The 22,503-nt window shown below is 39.6% G+C and overlaps 1 protein-coding gene across 3 annotated transcripts in view; it reads left to right on the forward strand.

Annotated features, from left to right (window-relative positions):
• The window catches only part of PLCB1 (phospholipase C beta 1), a 735,221-nt gene that overhangs the window by 550,061 nt on the left and 162,657 nt on the right, over positions 1-22,503 (forward strand). For all 3 annotated transcript variants that reach the window (XM_078371332.1, XM_035302836.3, XM_035302835.3), the window contains 2 exons: positions 5,685-5,842; positions 16,674-16,756. In XM_078371332.1, coding sequence (XP_078227458.1) covers positions 5,685-5,842; positions 16,674-16,756 — 241 coding nt within the window. The remainder of the gene's footprint in view (positions 1-5,684; positions 5,843-16,673; positions 16,757-22,503) is intronic.

Genomic DNA, 22,503 nt, shown 5'->3' on the forward strand with positions numbered 1-22,503 from the left:
TAAATTCAACCAACACTTGTGCACCCCTTCATAAACCTCCGCATACTCCAAACCATTTGGGAGATAATGGCTTGAGAAACACTGGAAAAACAGAGTAATCTATCTCAGGAGAGTTAATATCTTCATTCAGATAAGAAAGAAACCATTAGATTTGAGGGTTTTGCTATCCCCAATATTCTGATGAATTAAATTATCTGACTGAATATTTCTGATAATCATTCAACTCCTCTCTTCATGTGTAAGTTCTTAGCTGCAGAAAAGTTCTAAAAATGATTCAAGACCTAGCTGTACCCTTGCCAGTCATCTGCTACCAACCCAGACTTTGAGCATCCCTCCTGGTTTTCCCAGCTCTCCCACTCAGCCCTTAGCATATGCAACTCTAATCATTTGCTTTTGGTTTAAAGCACATACAGACCTAAGAAAGTTGGGTGGTAGAATGGAAAGAAGATGAGCTTAGGAAATAAACAGGGCCCAGTTTGAAATGGCCTTTAAGTGAATGACATACTTCTGAGCCTTGGTTTCTTTGTTTGTAAAACTGAGATAAATTAAAACAGTTTGTAAAACTGAGATAAATTAGTCCTTGTGGCTAAAAGTAATAGTCTGCTATTATTTAATGGCTTAAAGATTTAAGCTGTGTATTGGCTCACACAGCAAGACACCCAGGAGCAGAGTGGTTGCGGGTTGGTTAAATAAGGAATTCATTACTATCAAGGAAGACCCAGATGCTTTCTATCTTTTTGGTCCCTTATGATTTTGTGATGACTGTGCACCCTAAGTGTTACCTCCCTATGAATCAAGATCCACAAAGGGCATGTCAAAAGTTCTTGTGACCCTTCTAAGAGTGAAGAATATGTTCCTAGAAGTTCCCGGACAGCCCCCCACCTCCATCCCCTCAATCTGGTAGCTCTTCTTTATGCCATGTTACATATAGCTCAGAGTCCCACCACACAGCAATGCCCACATTAATTGCTAACATGACCTTGGAACTACCACGACTGACTGAAAAGAATCAAGATTTACCCCAAGGCTTCTGAGAAGACCCTGAAGCATATCAGAACCTAGATAAAATATTTTATTGGCAAGGAAAAAGAGAAAGAAGAGACAGAAAGTAACCAGAAGTGTAAGAATTGGAAGAGATTTGTATTTTCCTCCCTACCTAGATGATAAGGGTTAAAGAATGTGTCTCATGTCATTTTCATATCCCCAGTAACCAACCAGTATTTTGCCTTCCACAGAAAATGTTTTGGGGAATATGTACAAACACATAATGGTGAAGCTCCTATAATCAGTAAGGCATATGCTTGAAGTTATTTTCTCAAGAGTGGAAATAACTTTGGGGCTCTTCCATAGATGCTTTGTCTCCTAAGCCGTCTCATGTCAATTACTCGGTGTTCAAGAGGGCACCATGGTTTCACTGGGGCAGCAGGCAGCTACCATGTAAGGGAGAAATAAGATCAAATGGATGCGTCTACAGATGGTCAAGACAAATAATACATTCTGTGCATTTTGGACAGTTTCCTCAGGTGTAGCCATGAGATTATATGCCCTGAAGGGCTGTCATAGCACTGAAAGCTAGGAAATATAGTCCTCATCTCCATCTATTCAAGGGGACAATGGCTATTGAAGAATGCCACTGAATTAACAAATAGATCACATTCTGGAACCTTTTTACCCTGGAGGTTGAAGGGAAGACATTAATGATAAATATAAAAACAGGCAATTAATCATCAGCCACTGCAAGAAGAGAAGTTCTTCAGCAGCTTGTGTTAATAGAGGGACTGCTATTTTCGATCTTCTGGTTTTTTTCTATCCCTGGATGCCTTGGGTAATCTGAGACAAACTCAAGGGAATGTAACCAGCCACCCAAAATGAATGCAGCTAAGTGAGAGGTTGCAGAGCTGTGACTCAAGGCAGTATTATGCATTACTCTGAGAAAGAGCTTCAGCTCCCAAGTTCAATCATGGGCTTGGAATGTATTCCAGAGGGTGTTCAGAGCCAGGGAGAAATGATGTCAAATACTAGTTTGAGAAATACCAAGGGTTGAATGACTTATGATGTGTCACTAATATCAGCCTCCAGCGATCCCCTAGCCCCAGGAGATATATTTATTGAATATATTCAAATGGAAATGCAGTTGGTGGATGAAGATGTAATAATGAGGAGTTAAGAATTTTAGGGAACAAAAGTAAATCAGCTTTGAGGCTTAAGGCAGAAAAGGAGATAATAACAGAGAATATGAATACATATGTTTGAAAAATATTTCCATAAATGAAATAAAACATACAGGGAACCTAATATGCATTCCAAGGAATAGGATAATTATGGATAAATGTGGGTTTTCTCAAAGCATGCTTTCCTTGGGAGACTTTCATTTATAATAAAAAGTATTTATTTTAAGAATGAACAATAAGTTTGCCTTGGAGGGATTCTGTTGGTCTCAGGTGTTGGACAATAAAGTCTTTCTCTTTTTTATTCTTTAGTTTTTTCCCCCACATTCCTTTGCATCTCACAAACCCAACTTCATGCCTTTCAAAACATTAACTGATCAACATTCAAAAAATACATCAAATTCCTTCTAATCGTTCTTTGAAAAAAAATATTCACGAGAAAATCCAAGGAAATGTTTCTCAAAACTTTGAACCTCTTATGACGGAATGCTGTAGTGTCTGTTAGGTATTTATCTACTTTGATACACTGGTAAATCTGACTAAATTCATCACACCATCCTTACTAAAGTTAGTAACATTCAACAAGTATTAATGAAATTGATTCAGGGCCGGGCACGGTGGCTCAAGCCTGTAATCCCAGCACTTTGGGAGGCTGAGGCAGGTGGATCACGAGGTCAAGAGATCGAGACCATCCTGGTCAACATCGTGAAACCCCGTCTGTACTAAAAATATAAAAAATTAGCTGGGCACGGTGGCGCATGCCTGTAAGCCCAGCTACTCAGGAGGCTGAGGCAGGAGAATTGCCTGAACCCAGGAGGTGGAGGTTGCAGTGAGCCAAGATGGCGCCATTGCACTCCAGCCTGGGTAACAAGAGCGAAACTCCATCTCAAAAAAACAAAGAAAAAAGAAAAAAAAAATTGATTCAGAAATTGTACAATATGTAATTGTGTTGATTTAGTCAATAATCTACTTAAACAATTCTCTAAACAGTACACACACAAAAATCTGCTTTATTCTTTAATACTGGTGCCCTTTTCTGCAGGAGCAAGTATTTTAAATTAATTAACCTGATAATATTTGAATTATTCACTTCCTTTAGCTACGGTAGCTCCCGTTTAAGTTTAAGAATAACATATAAATGTTTGTCTTTTCCCTTTACTCCCACTGTCCCCTTGTCAGACCTTTGTAACTCTTTGCCATGACAATGATCTTTGGGGCAATTATGAATGGCAGTTTGATTAGCCAGCCTCAGGAACTTTCTAGATCATTTTGTCAACGTTTTTGCTTTTCCAAATGCACCTTTGTGTTAAAAACATCCTATTTTTCCAGTAGAGGTAAGTGATTATGCAGGCTCACTTAATCAGCCTTTTATTGTATTTACTAGGGCTTCGTAGAAATCAAAAATATCATCCATTTGTTATGCTGATGGTTGAGTACTATGACATGCATATAAAAATAAAATTAAGCTAGTAGGCTTAATCCCATTTTCTCTTTCCTGTGTCTCCAAGGGGCACATCTTGTCCATTTCAAAGTCATTTTAATAGTTTACATCAATATGTCATTTTTTAACTGGCTATTTAAAAAAAAATGATGGTCAGCCAAATATGGTAATTTATGCCTGTAATCTCAGCACTTCCTGAGGCAGAGGCAGGAGAATCAGTTGAGTCCAGGAGTTTGAGACCAACCTGGGCAACGTAAGGAGACCTTATCTCTAAACAGAATACAAAATTAGTTGGGCATGCTGGGGCACACCTGTGGTCCCGGCTACTTAGGAGGCTGAGGAAGGAGGATGACTTGAGCCCTGGAGGTTGAGGCTACAGTGAGCTATGATCATGCCACCGCACTCCAGCCTGGGTGATAGAGTGAGATCCCATCTCAAAGAAAAAAGAAGAAAAACTTTAAAAAATGATTGGGGCTTATAGAATATAAATCAAAGAAAATATTTAATATGGGAAACGAAAGACTTCAATTCGTATGTTGCTAATGGGCCAGTTGCAAGAGGTATTTATTATGTTTTCAAAAATAATTTATCCTGAAATTAGTGATTTCCATTGACGTAAGTAAAATAGGAGCACTTGGCTTCCATGTCCTGTGTATTGCTGCCCTCAGACTTTTCAGGTGCCTTGATTATAATAATTCCCACCACTTCACTAGGGTATGTTAGTTTTAGTCACAAAAGTTCAATTTTGGTAAAGTTTATCTTTTTCTTCTGTTGCTTGTGCTTTTGGTGTAATATCTACAAAACCATTGCCTAATCCAGGTCACAAAAATTTACTGCTGTGTTTTATCCTAAAGGTTTTGTAGTTTTAGCTCTAAACTTATATCTTATATTCTTGGTCCAATTTGAGTTTAGTTTTATATGGTATTACTATATAAGTTGCTCCTGCAGCTCTTCTTCTTCATCTCCTTTTTTTTTTTTTTTTTTTTTTTTTTCGCATGTGGCTATCCAGTTGTCCCAACACTCTACTGAAAAGACTATTCTTTCTGCAATGAACTGTCTTGGCAATTGTTGAAAGTCAGTTGACCGTAAATTGAGGGTTTATTTTGGAAATCTCAATTCTATTTCCATTAATCTATATGTTTATCTTTATGCCAATACCACGTCGTCTTGATTACTGTAGCTTTGTTGTAAGTTTTGAGAAGTGTGATTCCTCCAAATTTGTTCTTATTTTTCAAGATTGCTTTTGGCTATCTAAGGTTTCTTACATTTCCATATGAACTTGGCATCAGCTTGTCAATTAAAAAAAAAAAAAGTCTGGTGAGATTTTAATAAGAATTGAATCTTTAGACCAATGTGGGGAGTAGTGTCGTCTTAGAAATACAAGTCTTCTGCTTGATGAACATGAGATGTATTTCCACTCATTTGTGCCTTCTTTAGTTTCTTTTAACAATGTTTTGTAATTATTAGAGAACAAGTTTCACACTCCTTTGTTTAATTTAAATTTATATTTACAAAAAGAACACTTTTAAAAACAGAATATTTAGCTTTTCTTGGCATTTGCGTCTTCAGCAAATGTTTCAGAGGCAGCTGACTTATATAATAGAAATTCTTCCAACAAACTCTCATCAGGAGGCAGTCAGAATTAAAAGAAAGTGTTTCAATGCTATAGTCCTGGATCTTCTATCTCCTAGCATTGGAAACTTGGACAACTGATCTCTGTGCCATTTTTATTATGTGAAATAGGTATTTTTAAAAAAAAAATAGTTATGCCACAGAGATTGTTTGATAGATACACAGTCCAAAGACCTGTAATTGGCACATGGTAAATAGCTAACAAACATGCATAGTTGTTATTGTTACATTGTTATTTTTCTCTTTCCCCAAAGCACTGCTAGGAATTCTATTTGAGATTGTGCCATTACCTTCTGCTATGTTGAGGCAGAAGAAAGGCGAAGAATAACTGCTCCAGTCCTTAGACTCTTTGTTTTCCCATTATTGAAGTGTCTTTCTAAGAAAGCACCACTGTCTTCCTTGTTTCACGGGAATCTGGGGTTTGTTTTGTTGGTGTTTTACAGCTGGCCAACTGGCTGGAAACTCCTCTGTTGAGATGTATCGCCAAGTGCTCCTGTCTGGTTGTCGCTGTGTGGAGCTGGACTGCTGGAAGGGACGGACTGCAGAAGAGGAACCTGTCATCACCCATGGCTTCACCATGACAACTGAAATATCTTTCAAGGTAGGGTATATGAATGTTACTAAGAGAGGCAGCTAGGGACACCTGATCCCTTGTGGTTAAAGCCTCATAAGGTAGAAAGTCCCAATGATCACAATTAAATCCATCTTTGCAATTTCAGAGGCCAAAATGTAGCTGTTTATTCATGAATAATTGGCATCAGGTGAATTAATTTATGCTAACCAAATTCTAAGGAAACTGTCTTGTGAAAGGAAATATCCATGTATTTTTGTTCTCTTTAGCACTCTTACTCTTAATTTCTTGCATTTTATTTTTGTGAAATATAACATACATAAAGAATACAGACAACTTATTTATACGCCTTAACTAATGGCTATAAAATATGCATCCATGTAACTACCATCTAATCAAGAAATAGAAACGTGGGGGTACCTGAAACACTTCCATGTATTTATTCCCATCAGAATGGCCTGCTTACCTTCAGAGGTGACCACCATCCTGACTTACAGTGGCCCCTACTTTACACTTCTTTAGAGCACAAAATACAGATTTATGTGCAGCCCTAAATGATGTAGCTTCACCAATTTTTTTCACTTTTAAATTGATTCACACTATAGTATGCATTATTTTGTGACTTACTTTTTTCACTTCACTTCATTTAGAAGGTTCATTAATATTGTTTCATGTTAACTCTAGATTTTTTCTGCTTTCTTTATCATGATGATAATCACTACTGTTAGTTGTTATATAAGATTCCATTCTGTGATGTTAGATTTTAGAATGTTGATATCTATCGGTTAAAGACCCCTAGGAACATACATATGGTCACCTTGGGATTATTTGCTCATACGACGAAGGAGAACACATGTTGTGGGGAGCTGGGATGTCTCAGTAAATGTGTATTAGAGAAGACTTGCAGGACTTGGGCTTATAATAGGTGATTTGGGAAATGATTCAAGGGAGAAGGATTTTGCTATAGATTGAGTGCAGTCGGGAAGCAGAAACAATCCTATGACAGAGTATCTTAATAAATCCTATCTCGGAGGCAGGACTAAAGCTGTTGCTGATAAAGATGCATCAGTCATTCTTGTTGGTGAGGAATGGAGGTGTGTTTGGTCTCTCTTCTCCTTCTACCCTTAGCTCGATATTTTGCATCGTAAAGGGCCACACATTCATGTGTATGGACACCCAAGCCCAGATCGCTAAGGTATGTCCATATCTCCGGCAAAGAGCCATCCCCAGCAGTTTGGGGCTATTAGGGTAGGGGAAATCTGGGGTCCTAGGTACTTGGAGAGTGAGGAGAAAGAAGGTCTGGGCTTCAGGGAGCCTGCTCTCTTGGCTGCCTCAGGCTTTTTTGCCCCTTTAAACGGGAATCAGAAGAGAAGGGCCAAAGGACAACCTCTTGCATTAGGTCCCAAGGCATGAGCCCCATTGCCTGTGATACATGGGTCTCAGGGAAGTACTGGCTCTGGGTCACCAATTCTTATCCGAAGAAACCAAGGAAACAGAGTCCAAGTATGCAGGTAACTAAGGTGAGTGGAGACAAGGCCATTGAAAATGGAAGATCAGAATACTGAGAAGCTAGAATATGGGTTGAATTCAATGTTAATATCACCAAGGTTAATGACAAAGTTTTGGATGAAGAAGACAGTGAGCCACTTACCAACTCTTTGCTGAATGGGGGTGGCTCAGTAGAGAGCAGAAGTGAATAAGAGGTAAAAACTCATTTAGCTGCCTTATATGAACGAGGATTTTTTTTTAGAAGATTTGAAAGGTAATGTTTCACAAGTAGCACTGAGAGAAAAAAGATCCCAAACCCTAGCTTCTAGCTGTGAAACATTTGAGATAATGAGAAAATAAACAGTGATCACCAAAGAGAGCCGCTAACAAGCAGCAGAATTTTCAAGGGACAGGCAAGTTTCTGTTGAGACAGAAGGATTTTTCTGATCAAAGTTGCTATAATAGATAATACTAAAAACACTTTCAGCAGTAATATCATTCACACCTAAAAATATGTGTATTATGTTGTGCCTAAGGAGTTTGACTTTTCATGATTTCTTCAACTTAGCCTACAATGCAATAATTAGAGAAAATAGCACCCTTCACTTAAATTTTACAACAAAGTTTAATATGGGGTTGACATTAATTCTGATTAAAATCTTTAAAAGCGATGTCTGTTCCTGAAATTGAGCACTATTATGAGCCTTGCATTTTCTTAAGTGGAAAATCATTTTTTTAAAATTCATTTCCATAGTCCCGCTCCCTCCCTCTCAGACCTTGCTATTGTCCTTTGTCAACTACTTAAGATACCAGACGAACATAGTGGGGCTCTTTAAGAAAAAGCAGAGACAGAAGACCCTGTTGTGGAGCCAGTGCAGCTTGGGTTCATCTGTCTGTTGATGGATGATGATGCATCCATTCGGGATGATGTCTCCTGGAATGGCAGACAACACACCCTGATGGAGCTGAGAGCTGGTGGCACCGCACACTGTCCCACTGCCAGGAAGACCTGCCACACTTCCCAGGCCACGACCCTGTCTCCCCTCCAGAGACGTTGTGAGGAGCAATTGTTAATTTTTAAATAATTTAAAATCCTCCAAGTTCTCTAAGTTCCTCAGGGGAGAATAAACACCAAGTACACCCTGAGGCGTGTTTATTTTATGTGGAGCATTTGCTTCTTGGCCTCTGCCTGCCATCGAGTCAGCTTGGAGTGACTCTCCTTGTGCACTTGATCATAGAAGTGGTTCTTCAATTACGTCTGTAATCCCAGAGTCACAAGCTGATTGAACATCTCTTCCTTGGCTCTGGGAGCATGGCTTCTCAACCACATCCACACACTTGCCAGTGAGTGAGAGGCTTAAAGACCCAATCTAGACCAGAATACTCTTTCTTTCTCTGTCTGCTAGAGTTGGGAGTAGGGAAATGGCCAGGATGGCTAAAGAGAGGAGTGAATTCATCATCCCAGTTGGTTTTTCCAGCTATTCCTCCTGCTAATGCACATAGCAGGATAGACAGTTCTGGCTGCGATGTGGGTTGGTGATAGTGGGTGAGGATGGATGTGGGAGTAGAAATGTCAACCTATTTTGCAGACAGATAAACAGTAGCAGGGATGCTTTGCATCAGGACTGAGACAAGGGGAAGGCAAGTAAGTCTCCTAGTAAGTAAAATGTAAGGTGGCCTTTGCTCTCAAGGTTGTGTTAGCAGAGAGTTGGCACTAGAAAATGAGTGCCTCTTTAAATTTTGCACTTAGTCACCCCTCTTGCCTCATCCTAGTTCCAACACTGCTTGCATGATTATTAGCATGCAGTCTGCTTTCCCAGAACTCAGTGTGTAAGGTGACTTTGTAAGAAAGAGTAAGAAGGAAAACAGGGCACAAAGCCCTACATAATCTCCAGTTCCCTCATTACCTTGTTTCTTACTGCTTTCCCCCTCACCCAATGGGCTCCAGCTATACTGACTTTGCTGTTCCTTGGCTGTGCCAGGCTCGTCCCACCTCACAACCTTTGCACAGGCTCTTCCCTCTACCTGGAATGCTCTTCCCATAGGTATCTGCCTGGTTCTTCCCTTCCCTCCTTGAAGCCTTCCTCAAATGTCCCCTTCTCAGTAAGGCCTCCTGGGACCAATCTATTTAATACTGTCACCAGCAATCACTCCCACTCCCCACACTACTGACATAACCCCCTACAAGCTCACTTTATAGTAGTGTATTTTCCTGAAGAACTTATCATATCACCTTCTAACCCTCTGCTTAATTTGCTTAATTCCTTGTTTATTGTCTCTTCTTCTGTTAATGCATAAGTGCCACAGACAGGGTTCTTTGTTCTGTTACCTCATCTGTCCCAAGTTCTCTTCTTTGAGCAGAACCTGACATATAGGAGGGGCTCAATAAATGTTTTTAATGAATTTTCCCTTCCCAAAGCAAGTAGATAAAATATAGCATAACCTTCATTTTTAATCTTTCTTGCCTCTGCTCATCAGATAAGTGAATTTGTCTTTCTCCATCCTACAGAGAATATGTTGGTAGGCAGGGAAAACATTCCCCCAGCATTTGCCAGTTTTAGCTGCCCTGAACATTTGGGCCAGATATTCACGGTATAATTAGAGTGTATTCTACAGCTATACTGCACAATGCAGCAGCAAAATAAACTGATTGCAGAGTTTAATTTTATGTCATCCAGTGTATCTGCTTTCAGTATATGTGATCTGAAAAGCTGTGTGATAGATCCCAAACGCAAGAGATCCTACTGGCAGTTGCTCCCTGCTTTCTGGATGGGTCAAAATAAAAAGTTATGTTCTGGGAAAGGAGAATTCAGCCTTTTTATGAAGGGCTTTATGTTTTGTAGGCTGGCTTTATTATTTATCTTATGTCCCTGCTTCTAGGCCTCATCACCTTAGCCTTCCTGGTAGCCATCACCTAGCAATTCATCCCTTGGTCTTCATTCTTTCTTCTCCTGCCTTTCTCTTTACACTTGACACCACCCACCCACCTCCTTCCCAGGGTGGTTTATCTCCCTTCAGGCAGCTTCCTTTTAACCAACAATTATACAGGATGGAAAACTTGGTAATGTAATGAAATATATGAGGAAAATGTATTAAATTTGAGTAGATTAAATCAATCATTTCTGAAAATAAAGCATCATTTATTTCCTGAGAGAAATAATAATTTAGGATGCAATTTCACTGCTACCTAAATGGACATATCAAATGGATATCCAAATACACCCTACTGTTGTATGTCAAGGATAAAGGATTTCAAGGGCAGTTTGTCCCACTGGAGTTTAATAATTGAACCATATGGTTTATAGATTATTGAATCTAGTGTTGCAAGTCTCTGAAAAACAGTTTTGGCTTAATAAGGAGCAGTGGAGCATTACCATACTTTCACACCCAATGACCACCAATTACAGCAAATATGAAAGAGTGAAACTTAAAAGCTAAAACTGGCTTTCTAATCCTGACTGATCATGCACACCATACAAAATATTTCAAAGACAGAAAAGCATGAAGGTTCTCCAGCGGAACTTCTAAAGGTTTTAGTTGCTCCCAACTAAAATTATTAGATGAAATTCAGTAATCTTTTTTTCTGGTTTAATGACTTAAAAAGGTTTCCTAAGCTGTTAGCTAAAGTTATGGCAGAGATGGGGAGAGGTGGACAGAAAGAGGAGGGAGAAGGATGACTGGGAAAGAGAGAAAGGTGGGCACAGAGGGTAAGGATGCTACTCTGGAGCTGACAGTCAGGGGTCCAGTACCAGCTCTTCCATTCAGTTGCTGCAAGACCTTGAAGAAGCTTCCTTCCCAGTGCAAGTTTCCTTTGCTATCAGCAAAATGGAGATGATAATAGTGCTTACCTCCTGGGGTGGTTGTAAGTAAGCATTCAGTAACCCTACTTAATACACAAATATTGCTTAAAACAGTGCATGGCGTGCAGTGACTATAAATGTTAGCTTTTGATATTTTCATTGAAATGCTTTAAAGACAAATGTTAGCTAGCTTCCTGTAAATATAACATAGGCATGGACTTATTAAGCCAGAGCGAAGGTGGAGGTCTGAAATAAGTCATCTGTTAGGCTACCATGGTAGCCTAACCAAGGTGTGGCTACCAAGGTGTGGCTGTTAGACTACCAAGGTGTGGGCATCCTCCACGCTCAACTCATGGAGTCCGCTTCACCTCCAGGAAGGTACCAAAAGCCCAAATTGTAGTAAACTAAACACAGCCCAGACCTTGGTTAGGGGCCCAGTAGGAACAGAGAAGGGAACGATAGATGGGATTGGATGTTCCACTGCAAACTTGAGTCCTAAGTCAAGCACACAAAATCAGAAGTGCACAATGCCAGAGGCAGGGCAAAGGAAAAAGTAGGAGAAGCGAGACAGGAAAATCTAGGAACCCCAGTGGCTGCACTGTAGTTCAGACCACACTAGCATCCCTAATGTGGGAAGAGAGAACCAAACCCAGGGAGCTAGGGAGATGGAGGGGCATGGACTCCCTACAAGTCTAAAAGCAGGCCCAGAGAAGCACTGGCATTTTATCAGCCAAAGATAAAGGAAGATATGAGAGAGATTTGACCGGGAGCCAAATACCCACTTTCTAAATTAGAGGAGGAGAGTAGGGTTCGGTCTTACCCACTGTCAGATTTGACTTTCCTTGACCTAAATACCAATGAGAGGAGCCTACAATCCACTTTCATTATTAAAGGCAGCTGGAAAAGTTCTCAAGCAGACAAAGAAGACAACCATCATCAGAAAAGTTAGCAGAGATGGCTGGGCGCAGTGGCTCATGCCTGTAATCCCAGCACTTTGGGAGCCTGAGTCAGGCAGATCATTTGAGGTCAAAAGTTTGAAACCAGCCTGGCCAACATGGCAAAACCCCATCTCTACTAAAAATACAGAAAATTAGCCAGGCATGATGGTACGTACCTGTAGTCCCAACTGCCTGGGAGCTGAGGCACAAGAATGGCTTGAACCAAGAAGGCAGAAGTTACAGTGAGCTGAGATCATGCCACTGTATTCCAACCTGGGCGACAGAGCAAGACTTTGTTTGAAAAAAAAAAAAAAGGAAAAGGAAAAGTTATTAGCAAAGACTAATTATACTTTTATTTACATGTATATTTGAAGGACTTTTTTAAACTTTAAGGCTCAATGATTATTGCAAATTTTAGCCACGAAGGGGTTAAAAAGTTAATCTGGCTATTGAGTATGAATCAATGTTCAACCTTCTGTAATACAATTTACCTTTAGTCACAATCAACTTTAAGCTTTGCTTAATATTTTAAGTATAACTAAATGATTAACCAAATACCTTTGGTTACAATAAGTTTTAAGCTTTGCTTAAGCCAGTGATCAGACTAGTCCAAGGGTCAACAAACTGTCTTGTGCAGGCTGCATTTATCCTACCATCTGCCTTTGTGAATTAAGCTTTATTGGAACACAGCCACATCTACTCGTTTATATATTATCTGTGGCTGCTTTGGGGCTATGTATTTAGTCTGGACTCTCTCTCCAAGGAATTGGCTCATGTGGTTATGGAGGCTGAGAAATCCCAAGATCTGCAGTTGGCAAGCTGGAGACCCAGCTGACCATGGTACAATACCAGCCCTGGTCCAAAGGCCTGAGAATAAGGAGAGCTAATAGTGTAAGCTCCAGTCCAACTCCAAGTCTCAGGGTAGAAGAAGACCAATGTCCCAGTTCAAAAACAGTCAGGCAGAAACAGTAAATTCTCCGTTACTCTTTTTTTTTTTTTTTTTTTCCTATGCAGGCTTCCAGTGGATTAAATGAGGCCAACCCATATTAGGGAGGGCAAGCCACATAACTCAATCTATCAATTCAAATGTTAATCTCATCCAGAAACCTCTCACAGAGACACCCAGAAGAACATTTAACCAAATATCTGGGTACCCCATGACCCAGTCAAGTTGACACATACAATTAATCATCACAAGCTACAAAGGCAGAGTTGAATAGCTACCAAAGAAATAGAAACCATATGACCAGAAAAGCCTAAAATACTACCTAGTCATTTATAAAAATTGTGTTCTGACCTCTGAACTAGTCAATAGAAGAATAAATGGGAACACAAATTGATAGATTGTTTCTCTTCTGTCACATCTTAGGAGTTCATCCATTTGAAAGTATTTCATGAGCATCTAGAATGTACCTTAGCAGAACAGTGAAGGAAACTAGTTCTTACTTCAAGAATCTTACACTATCTAGTGAGGAAAGATAAATCAAAATAAACACAAAGATGTGGTACATAGAAACATGTTGTTAGAGCAATCTAAGTCAGTGGGCAAGGAAAAGAGAGAGCTGAGTTATGCTGTCTGGGTGGTGGAGGCAGGCCTTTGGTAAGGTGATGCTTAGGCACAGGTACTGTTGCTTACTCCCAAAGTAACACAGTAAATCATGATTTCATACAAGAGCATTTTTGACTGAAGGAACAAAGTGCAAAGACGGTGAGATGAAAGCATCCTTGATATATTCAAAGAAAAGCAACAAGATCAATGGACTGTATCCAGGTGCCTGAGAGGGAGAGGAAAAGGAGATGAATTTAAAGAAATGGCAGGTGCCAGATCAAGTTAGGCTGTGTAGATTATGTTGGATTTCTTTCCATGTGAAATGGGAGGTCACTGGAAAGTTTATAAAAACGAGTCTACTTATGTTTGGGAGTAATGACTGGCTTCGGTGTGGAATAGAGCAGCCAGCACTAGAAGCCAGGAAAGCAGTCAAAAATCAGTCAGCTTCTCCTAGGCATGGCTGCCATGATAAGATACCCCCAGGATCACAGTGATTTACAACCACAGATATTTACTTCTCACTCAGGTTCAATGTCAGCTGTTGCTCTGATTGCTATTGTTTGGAATTCATATTGAAAGAACAACCCCCATCTATGATATCACTGGGCTCTTGGGAGGGGAGAGAGAGAAACAGCAGGATGACAACATGATGGGTCTTCAAAACTCTACTCAGCAGCAGCACATGTCATTTTCCCACACAGGCCCTTGGCCAAAATAAAACACACTGCCAAGCCTATGGTCAAGGTCAACAGAGTGTGTAGACAGGATCCTCACAAAGGAAGTGGGAAGCGTATATGTGGGAACAATGATAAGATCTACCATAGCAGTCATTGTAGTGGTTTTTTTATCAGGATGATAGCAGTGGAGGTGCTGACACTTGACTGTATTCTAGATCTATTTTGGACAAGAATGCTGATGAACTGAAAGGTGTGAGAGAAGGAGAGGAGGCAAGAATGGCTCTACTGTATTTATCCTTTATCTGATACATTAGTGCCAAATTTATGAAATAAACAAAATCCAGTCCTTTTTTTCACACTTAGTCTCCACATCCTTGATGACCTCTATTCTCTGTTCTTTTTGAGGGCTTTGCTCTTAGCTGGCTAAGATTATTAGTTGCGTGGAAGTTACTGCAATGGTTGGGTATTGATAAGCTCTAGAGTCAGACAGATCTTCCTGGGGTTTAATCTTGGATTCTTTTCTCTATAACTTAAGGCAAGTCAGTTAATATCTCTGCACCTTAGTTGAATCGAGAACAGATCAGGAGCTGAGTTCTTTGCCTCCTCTTGCTGCATCTTTACAACAGATCTGTGAAGTGAAGTTTATTGCCCCCACTTTATAGATCAGCAAACCACCATGCAGAGGCATTAAGTGATTTTTCCCAAGGTCACACAGCTTATAATTCTCAGAGGCGAGGATTCAAAAGTCTGTTTCAATCCAAAGCCTGTGCTCAAATAACTCAAATAAAACATTTAAAATCTTGATATTGCTTGCCTTTTATAGTGCTTGCTTTTTTTGACAGACTCAACTATCATAAAAATTAAACTGATTATGTATGAAAGATAATCTATGAGTTCATTTCTAAGGAACAGTAAGAGTGATTCTTCTTGCTCCATGAAGGCAAATCCTTCTTAGGATATATGCAAATGCAGTACAGAATTAGAAAGCCTTATTTATACTCTGGGCAAGGGAAATAGCTTTCAGGAGTGGATATGAAGAACACTATATATTGAATAGAGAAGGTAGAGAGGATAGAAGAAAAGGCCCAGGCACAAAGAATAGGAGTGGAAATCCCTGCTTTAAAGGAGAATATGAAAAGAATAAATGTAACTAGAAACAAAAAACAAGTGTATGGGAATATGAAACCAGACTTCTTTAAGTGATATAATTCAACAATAAATGAGACTGCATTTCACTACCAGTTGAATAAGAAAATCATTTTTAAAAATAATGTCCAAAACTGGCAAATATGCATTGAAATCTGGTCCTGCATGTGTTACTCTCAGCAATCTAAAATGTAAAGTAATTTGAAGATACATGAGGGACTATCAGAGTATTCATATTCTTAAATCAAGAATTCCACTTCTTAGAATTCATTCCCAGAAAATCATTCAAGATATTAGAGAGAAAAAATGAGGATGTTCTTTCTAGAATTATTTGAATGACAACTCTGAAAATGTACCTGTCCAACAGTTGGGGAATGGTTAAATCAATTTTGATACTTCACTTTCTGCAATTTTGTACATATATTGAAACTTGTGACATACATTTTTTTAAATACAGATTGAAAATTGAAGTACTGATGCATGTTACAACATGGATGAACTTTGAAAGCATGCTGAGTGAAAGGTGGCAGGCACAATAAGCCTTATATTGTATGGTTACATTATATGAAATAATTAGAATGGGCAAATCTATGAAGACATAAAGTGAATTGCCTGGGACTAGGTGTGTGGAGTGGGGTGCAGGAATCGGGAGTGACTGCTAGTGGGTACATGGTCTTTCTCTGAGGCGATAAAAATGTTCTTAAATTGGGAGATGCACACATAACTCTGTGAATATACTAAAAAACATTGAACTGTACACGTTCAATGGGCAGATTATATCTCAAAAAGTACATCTCAAGAACAATGCTTTCTAAAGATACAACTTGAGTATATATTGTAATTAAAACTAAGTTATATAAATACATGAGAAACAACCAGAAGTGAATATAATGAAATGCTAACAATGGTTTGGTTCAGCAAGTGGATTTGTGGGTGAAAATTTTTGCTTTCTCTTCCTGTCCAAAGTGTTTATAATATGATTAGATTTCTTTCATTATTAAAAAAAAATAGATTCGATTAACAAACAAGAGACTCCTCTCCTTTGCATTTCTGTCTCCCCTCCACCAAAATCCAATCATCTTATTACGTTGCAGAATCAAGAGTCAGAAATAGCACTGTCCAGCAGCCCTCAAAATTCCTTCTAGCCATTTCAAGCCATTTGATACAAATCTCTGAACGGAAAAGACAACTATTTAATACCCCTCAAGAATATTCAGATTAAAAATTCTGGCATACTGAATATGCATGTGTTCTCATTTTTAGGAAGTGATAGAGGCAATTGCGGAGTGTGCATTTAAGACTTCACCTTTTCCAATTCTCCTTTCGTTTGAGAACCATGTGGATTCGTAAGTATTCAGCACCTTCAGGAAAGAGTCTTTTTCCAGAATGGGTCATACTGAGCAATTTTTTTTATCAGATTTAAGATTATTTGACGTTATTAATGGTGTTCTTCAATCATGTTATATGTTAACTGTCATGTTTTCATTTGTATGTGGCAGAATTCATTTAAATATAATCGACATTAAAATAATCCACTGGACTTGAAGGATCCATTTTCATATCATAGTTTGGTTTTTAAATTAAGAACTCTTCTTTTTGCAACGCAGTAGAACATGTTTTCTTCCACAATATATGTCTCTGTTATAGATTTGGGGTGCTGCGTGCCACTTTTATAACCCTCCTACATTAGCTCCTTCTATTGCACACAACTTGAGTCCATTTCATCACCTTAAAATGGGCAGTTCCCTCACCTCGTGGCAGGTGGAAGGAGAGCTGTGAATTATTTTCCACTTACACAGAATTCAGTTCACCAAACCTCCATCTTCCCCATTTTCAGTGGCTTTCCCTGTTAACATTTATATTTGCCAATTACAAAATAGCCTGCACTTATTGCCAAGCTACACAAAGAAAATGTTATTTTGACTTCACTGTTTTATATTCATTTTATCATAAATTACCAGAGAGACATTTATATCTAATAGATGTATATTAGTTTATCATGTAGTTACTCACTTTTAAGAGCTTCAGAATGAAAGATTCTTTTCCATATGGAATGAAAGCCCTCTCTTTTATTTCAAGAACCTAAGCCAGATTTTTCAACTAAAAGCCAGCAGCACCTGTCCTAATTTGGATTACAAGTTTCCTTTTACCCTCCTTCCTATTGAGAGTGTTTCCCAGGTCACTGAGCCTGTTTGTCCCGGTAATTTGCAACACATGCTTCAATTCTCTAATTCTTAAAGAATTTACTTAATCTTAAAGATGCAGATTGGTCATGAGCAAATTTCAGCTTGAAGAATTTCTAAGTAGTTAAGTGTGATAATTTGTCAATATGGAGAAACCTTATTTCAAAGGAACCAATTTTATAATTATCTGTATTTTTTGAATTTGCCCTCTGGAAACCCATATTACTTTTACTGGCTTGTGGTTCTGTTTCATTATGCAACAGTCATCCAATGAATGATGTAATCCTTTGGCACACAGTTTCTCCAATGCTTCTAAGAGTCAAATGAAGAGAGAGGAATTTATTCTGTTCCATGCTACTTCTGTTCTTCCTCAAAGGGGCACCTCTTTAGTAGCTGTATTTAATACCTGGTTTGCTGTGACGGCTCTGCTTTGCCATTGACTCTGTTAAACAATTTCTCATTTATGTCCATTTGTTTGTAATTGGGCTGTAACAATATATATTAGTCCATTCTTGCACTGCTATAAAGAGTTGCCAGAGACGGGGTAATTTATGAAGAAAAGAGGTTTAATGGGCTCACAATTCCATAGTTTGTACAGGAAGCATGGTGGCATCTGCTTCTGGGAAGGCCTCAGGGAGCTTTTACTCATGGTAGAAGACAAAGTGGGAACAGGAGTCTTACATGGCAGAAGGAGGACGCAGAGAGAACGGGGAGATGTCACACGCTTTTAAACAACCGGATTTCATGAAAATTCACTATCACAACAACAGCACCAAGGAGGATGGTGTCAAACCATGAGAAATCACCCCCATAATCCAATCACCTCCCATCAGGCCCCACTTCCAACATTGGGGGTTACAATTTGTCATGAGATTTGGGCGAGGATGCAGATCCAAACCATATCACAATACTTTAGCACTTTTCTTTCAGGCATTGTAGTTTCCAGACTTGAGGATGTGTTTTAATTTTTTTTTAAATAAAAGAGGGGCATCTGGCATACTTATTTTCTTAGAGATGTTTCTTTTTAAATTCGACAAAATGAAAGGCTAAAGTTCCATTCTGTATTGTCACGCCTGCTAAATTGAGCTTCTCTTTGACATAGCCAGAAAAATATCAACCATCACCATCAACAACAATGTAACAGCTAACCTTTATTAAGCATTTGCTTTGTGCCAAGCGCCTTTTGAAATATTTTACATGCCTCAGTTCATGTAAGCCTCACCACAAACCCCAGTGCTTCTATGAGTAATATTATGATTCTCACCATTTCACAGATGTTAAAGCTGAGTCCTAAAGAGGAAAAGTAACTTGCTCAACACCGTGCAGCTAAAATGTGACCGAGAGGGGATTCCAATCCAGTTAGTGTGGCTTCGAAGCTCACACTTTTAACCAACACACCTCCTATGCCTAAACAGAAGCATCATGAGCCTTCAAAACATCAAATTCAGACAACGAGAGTATCCATCAAGCAATGCCCAGCAAATGCTTGCCTCTATGGCTTGTAAACCTTAAACACAGGATGTTTTTTGCAGTTTTTCACACCAGTCATTTAGAGATCCAAAACTGGACATGAAAACTAATTTCTGCGTATTGAACAGACTAGTGCCATTGTACTGCCCTTACTGGCTTAAAAATAGTACATTTATCTATTAAAAGTTCATTAATAATGCATATGTGGCAAAAGAAAACAGGAAAACAGCCTTTCCAGGATGCCATGATTGTGTCCCAAGCCACTGAGATAATGTAATGGCAATGAAATAGTTAAAGATAAAATTCTCTTGTGGAGGAAGTGGGTGGATGTTCCTTGCTTCTTATTTCCCTTGTCCTTCAGATATCAAAACTGCCCAGCCACTATTCTTTCCTGGGAGGCTAGCACACACCCAAAGAAAACCGATAAGCTTTTCCCCTTGCTGGTAAAATGTTGCGCTGGACTTGACAGCCACCTCATCTAGTCCACGAATCTGTAGCAGGCAGTAGCAGCGCTCTTTCCCACTGAAGGACTGCTGAAAGTAACCTCAGAATCCTTCTCAGCACAATGACCTCGGAATAGACCATCAAGTATCTGACACCTATTTGCCATCTCTGGTGAACTATTTTATTCCCCTGTGTCCTGCATATATGTAATTTCAGGTTCAGAACTCTGGTCCCAACTCACTTAGGCCAGACATCCAAAACAAATTTACACTAGAAAAAAGAAGTCACTGAAATTTCTGGTTTTCTCACCCAACATCTGAAATCACCTATCCACAGACAACAAAAGGGAATCTGCTATCAGCTGCTTTCATGGATCCTGTTGCTACATCAGAATCCCATGAAGTGTCTTCAGTACGCAGATTCCTGAGCTACACCCTTACCCTGAGTTAGAATTTCTAGAAATAAGACTTGAAAATATATATTTTTAAAGCCCTACTTGACTGACGTCCCACTTGTGAACTAGCACTTTTATAAAAAGAATTCACCAAATTCAAGTGAAGTAACTTTTACCCATGTTCAGCCACAGAAAACTGTGAGATTTTTGAACAAATTCTTAATTTCTGTGAATTGCAGATTCTTCCTTGATAGGGAAGGAGGTTGGTTTAGTTCAACTTGGAGGATTTACCCCCAGGAAATCAGGCGAGTTCCTCGGTCAGAAAACTGACCTCTTGTCCCAGATGCTCACACCTTAGGAGTATTTTATTATGCTCAGAAATCTCTTCTATGACCTGAAGTTCAAAATGCATTTGTGATTTTTTTTCCTCTCACTTCATCTCCATGGTAGCTGATATTGATGCTCTAAACACTTCAGGATTTTGTTTTTTGCTAATTGCAATTTTAATGCCTTTTATTTCTGCAGTTCTGACCCACAATTAAAGTTGGTTTGTTTTCCTTTGGCTTTTTCAATTCAATTTGCTCTCTGCTCTGATTTAGTTCCCTCAGGTGGGCGTGCATGTTTATTGAGAACATGGATAGCCTGATTACCAAATGGCTCATTTCACTTTTTGCTTTTTCTGTCCATCTCAGTTGATTCTGAGGCAGGTTTTCGTTTTTGTTTTTGTTTTTTTGAGACAGGGTCTCACTCTGTCACCCATGCAGGAGGGCAGTGATGCAATCTCAGCTCACTACAACCTCTGCCTCCCCAGATTAAAGCGATTCTCCTGCCTCCTGAGTAGCTGGGATAACAGGTGTGCACCACCATGACCAGCAAACTTCTGTATTTCAATAGAGACAGGGTTTCACCATGTTGGCCAGGCTGATCTTGAGCTCCTGACCTCAGGTGATCTGCCCACCTTGGCCTCCCAAAGTGCTGGGATTACAGCTGTGAGCCACCGCACCGGGCCCTGAGGAAGGTTCTAAATGTCTAAGTTAAACATAGATTCTTGCTCTTTAAAGTGCGGTCCTCAAACCAGCAATGTCTGCATCGCTGGAGAGCTTGTTAGAGCTTCAGCTGAGTCCTGGGCCCCACCCCAGACTCTGTGTTGGACTCTTTATTTTAATAAGACCCCAGGTGATGTGAATGAAATGGAAACGCTAAGCTCTAACCACCATGGTTTATCAACCAGCTGCATCAGAGTTATCTACAGGCTGGCTTAAAATGCATGTTCCAAGGCTTTTATCCCAGCTACATGAATCAGGGGACTGTGGACTTGATCCTGTCACCTGCAGTATTAACAGCTCAGGTGATTCCTTAGTGGAATTGAGTGATAATCATGGCTCCAGTAAAATCTTTATTCAGGCCTGATTTGGGGACTGCCTGACAGAGGACACCTGTTTGGGGATATTTGGGACATCTCCCTGAAATTCCTCTACTGGAGAGAATATGGTTCCCTGGAAAATCCTGAGAGCAGGGCATTCAGGTCAAACGCCTTGCTTTCGCTCCAGGTGTTTGAGCAAAGATAATTTGAGGCTCCCAATTTCCAATATTAAGGAAAAATGTCATCTACTTTGGCACCTTTGACTTACTTTCATCAGTCACAGTGCTTTTCAAACTCGAGCACACACCAGAATCAAGAAGGCTCGTTAAGGTGCAGACTCCTGAAGTCACTGATTCAGAATCTGCATTTCTAATAAGCTCCTGGTGATGATGATGCTGATGGTTCAGGGGCCACACTTAGAGAAGTAAAGCTCCATGGTATTGAATAGCGTTCTGCTGTGAAAGGGAAATGGAGGGCTTGGCCATTTCTTTAGTGCACTCTGGAATGTGTCAGACCAGCACAAATGTACTTCTTATCAGCAGCAGCCACAGTGCAGGCTGACCTGGCTGAACCCCTATGCAAGTTATCATTGGAGGAAGAACACTTGAAACCAATGATGCCCGGGGCTGGCCCTACCAAGTTAGCCACTTCTCTGCCTGCTCCCCAAGGTCTCATAGACACAGTTTCTAATGACTTATCCTTCAGCAATGTCCTCCAATGCTTTTCAGGGTCAATCTTCTGATTAGCAGTTTTTCTTTTCTCCCTAATACTGCTGAGGAATGTGGCAGTTTATTCTGATGGCTGCATAAGCCATTTAGTAAGCTCTCATATAGGCCAAGAGAGGCCTGGTGAAAAAGGGCCAGGCTTCCGCAGAGGACTTTGCAAGTCCTTTGACTCTCTCCTTAGCCTCTCCCTGCAGTTCCAAGAAAGCAGTGACTTTGGAGGTTCATATTCAAATGCCAGGGAACTCACTTGCCCCCACAAAGCACATGTTTTCTTTAAAAAAAAAAAAAAAAAGGAAGAAAAAAAGGAATACAAAAAAGTGACTTTCCCTGAGGACCATTGCAATATGATTTGAACCCTCAATACCACCCCACCAACACCAGGAAAAAAAAAAAAAAAAAAAAAAAAAAGGTCCATGATCCAGGCTTAAACATTCATGGAAAAGGGAATGAAAAGAAGAGTCACATGTTATGATCGATTTGAATTTTCATCAAGAAGGCTTTTCATTGCTGTTAC

Source organism: Callithrix jacchus, chromosome 5 (assembly GCF_049354715.1).
Source record: "Callithrix jacchus isolate 240 chromosome 5, calJac240_pri, whole genome shotgun sequence".
Taxonomy (NCBI): Eukaryota; Metazoa; Chordata; class Mammalia; order Primates; family Cebidae; genus Callithrix; species Callithrix jacchus.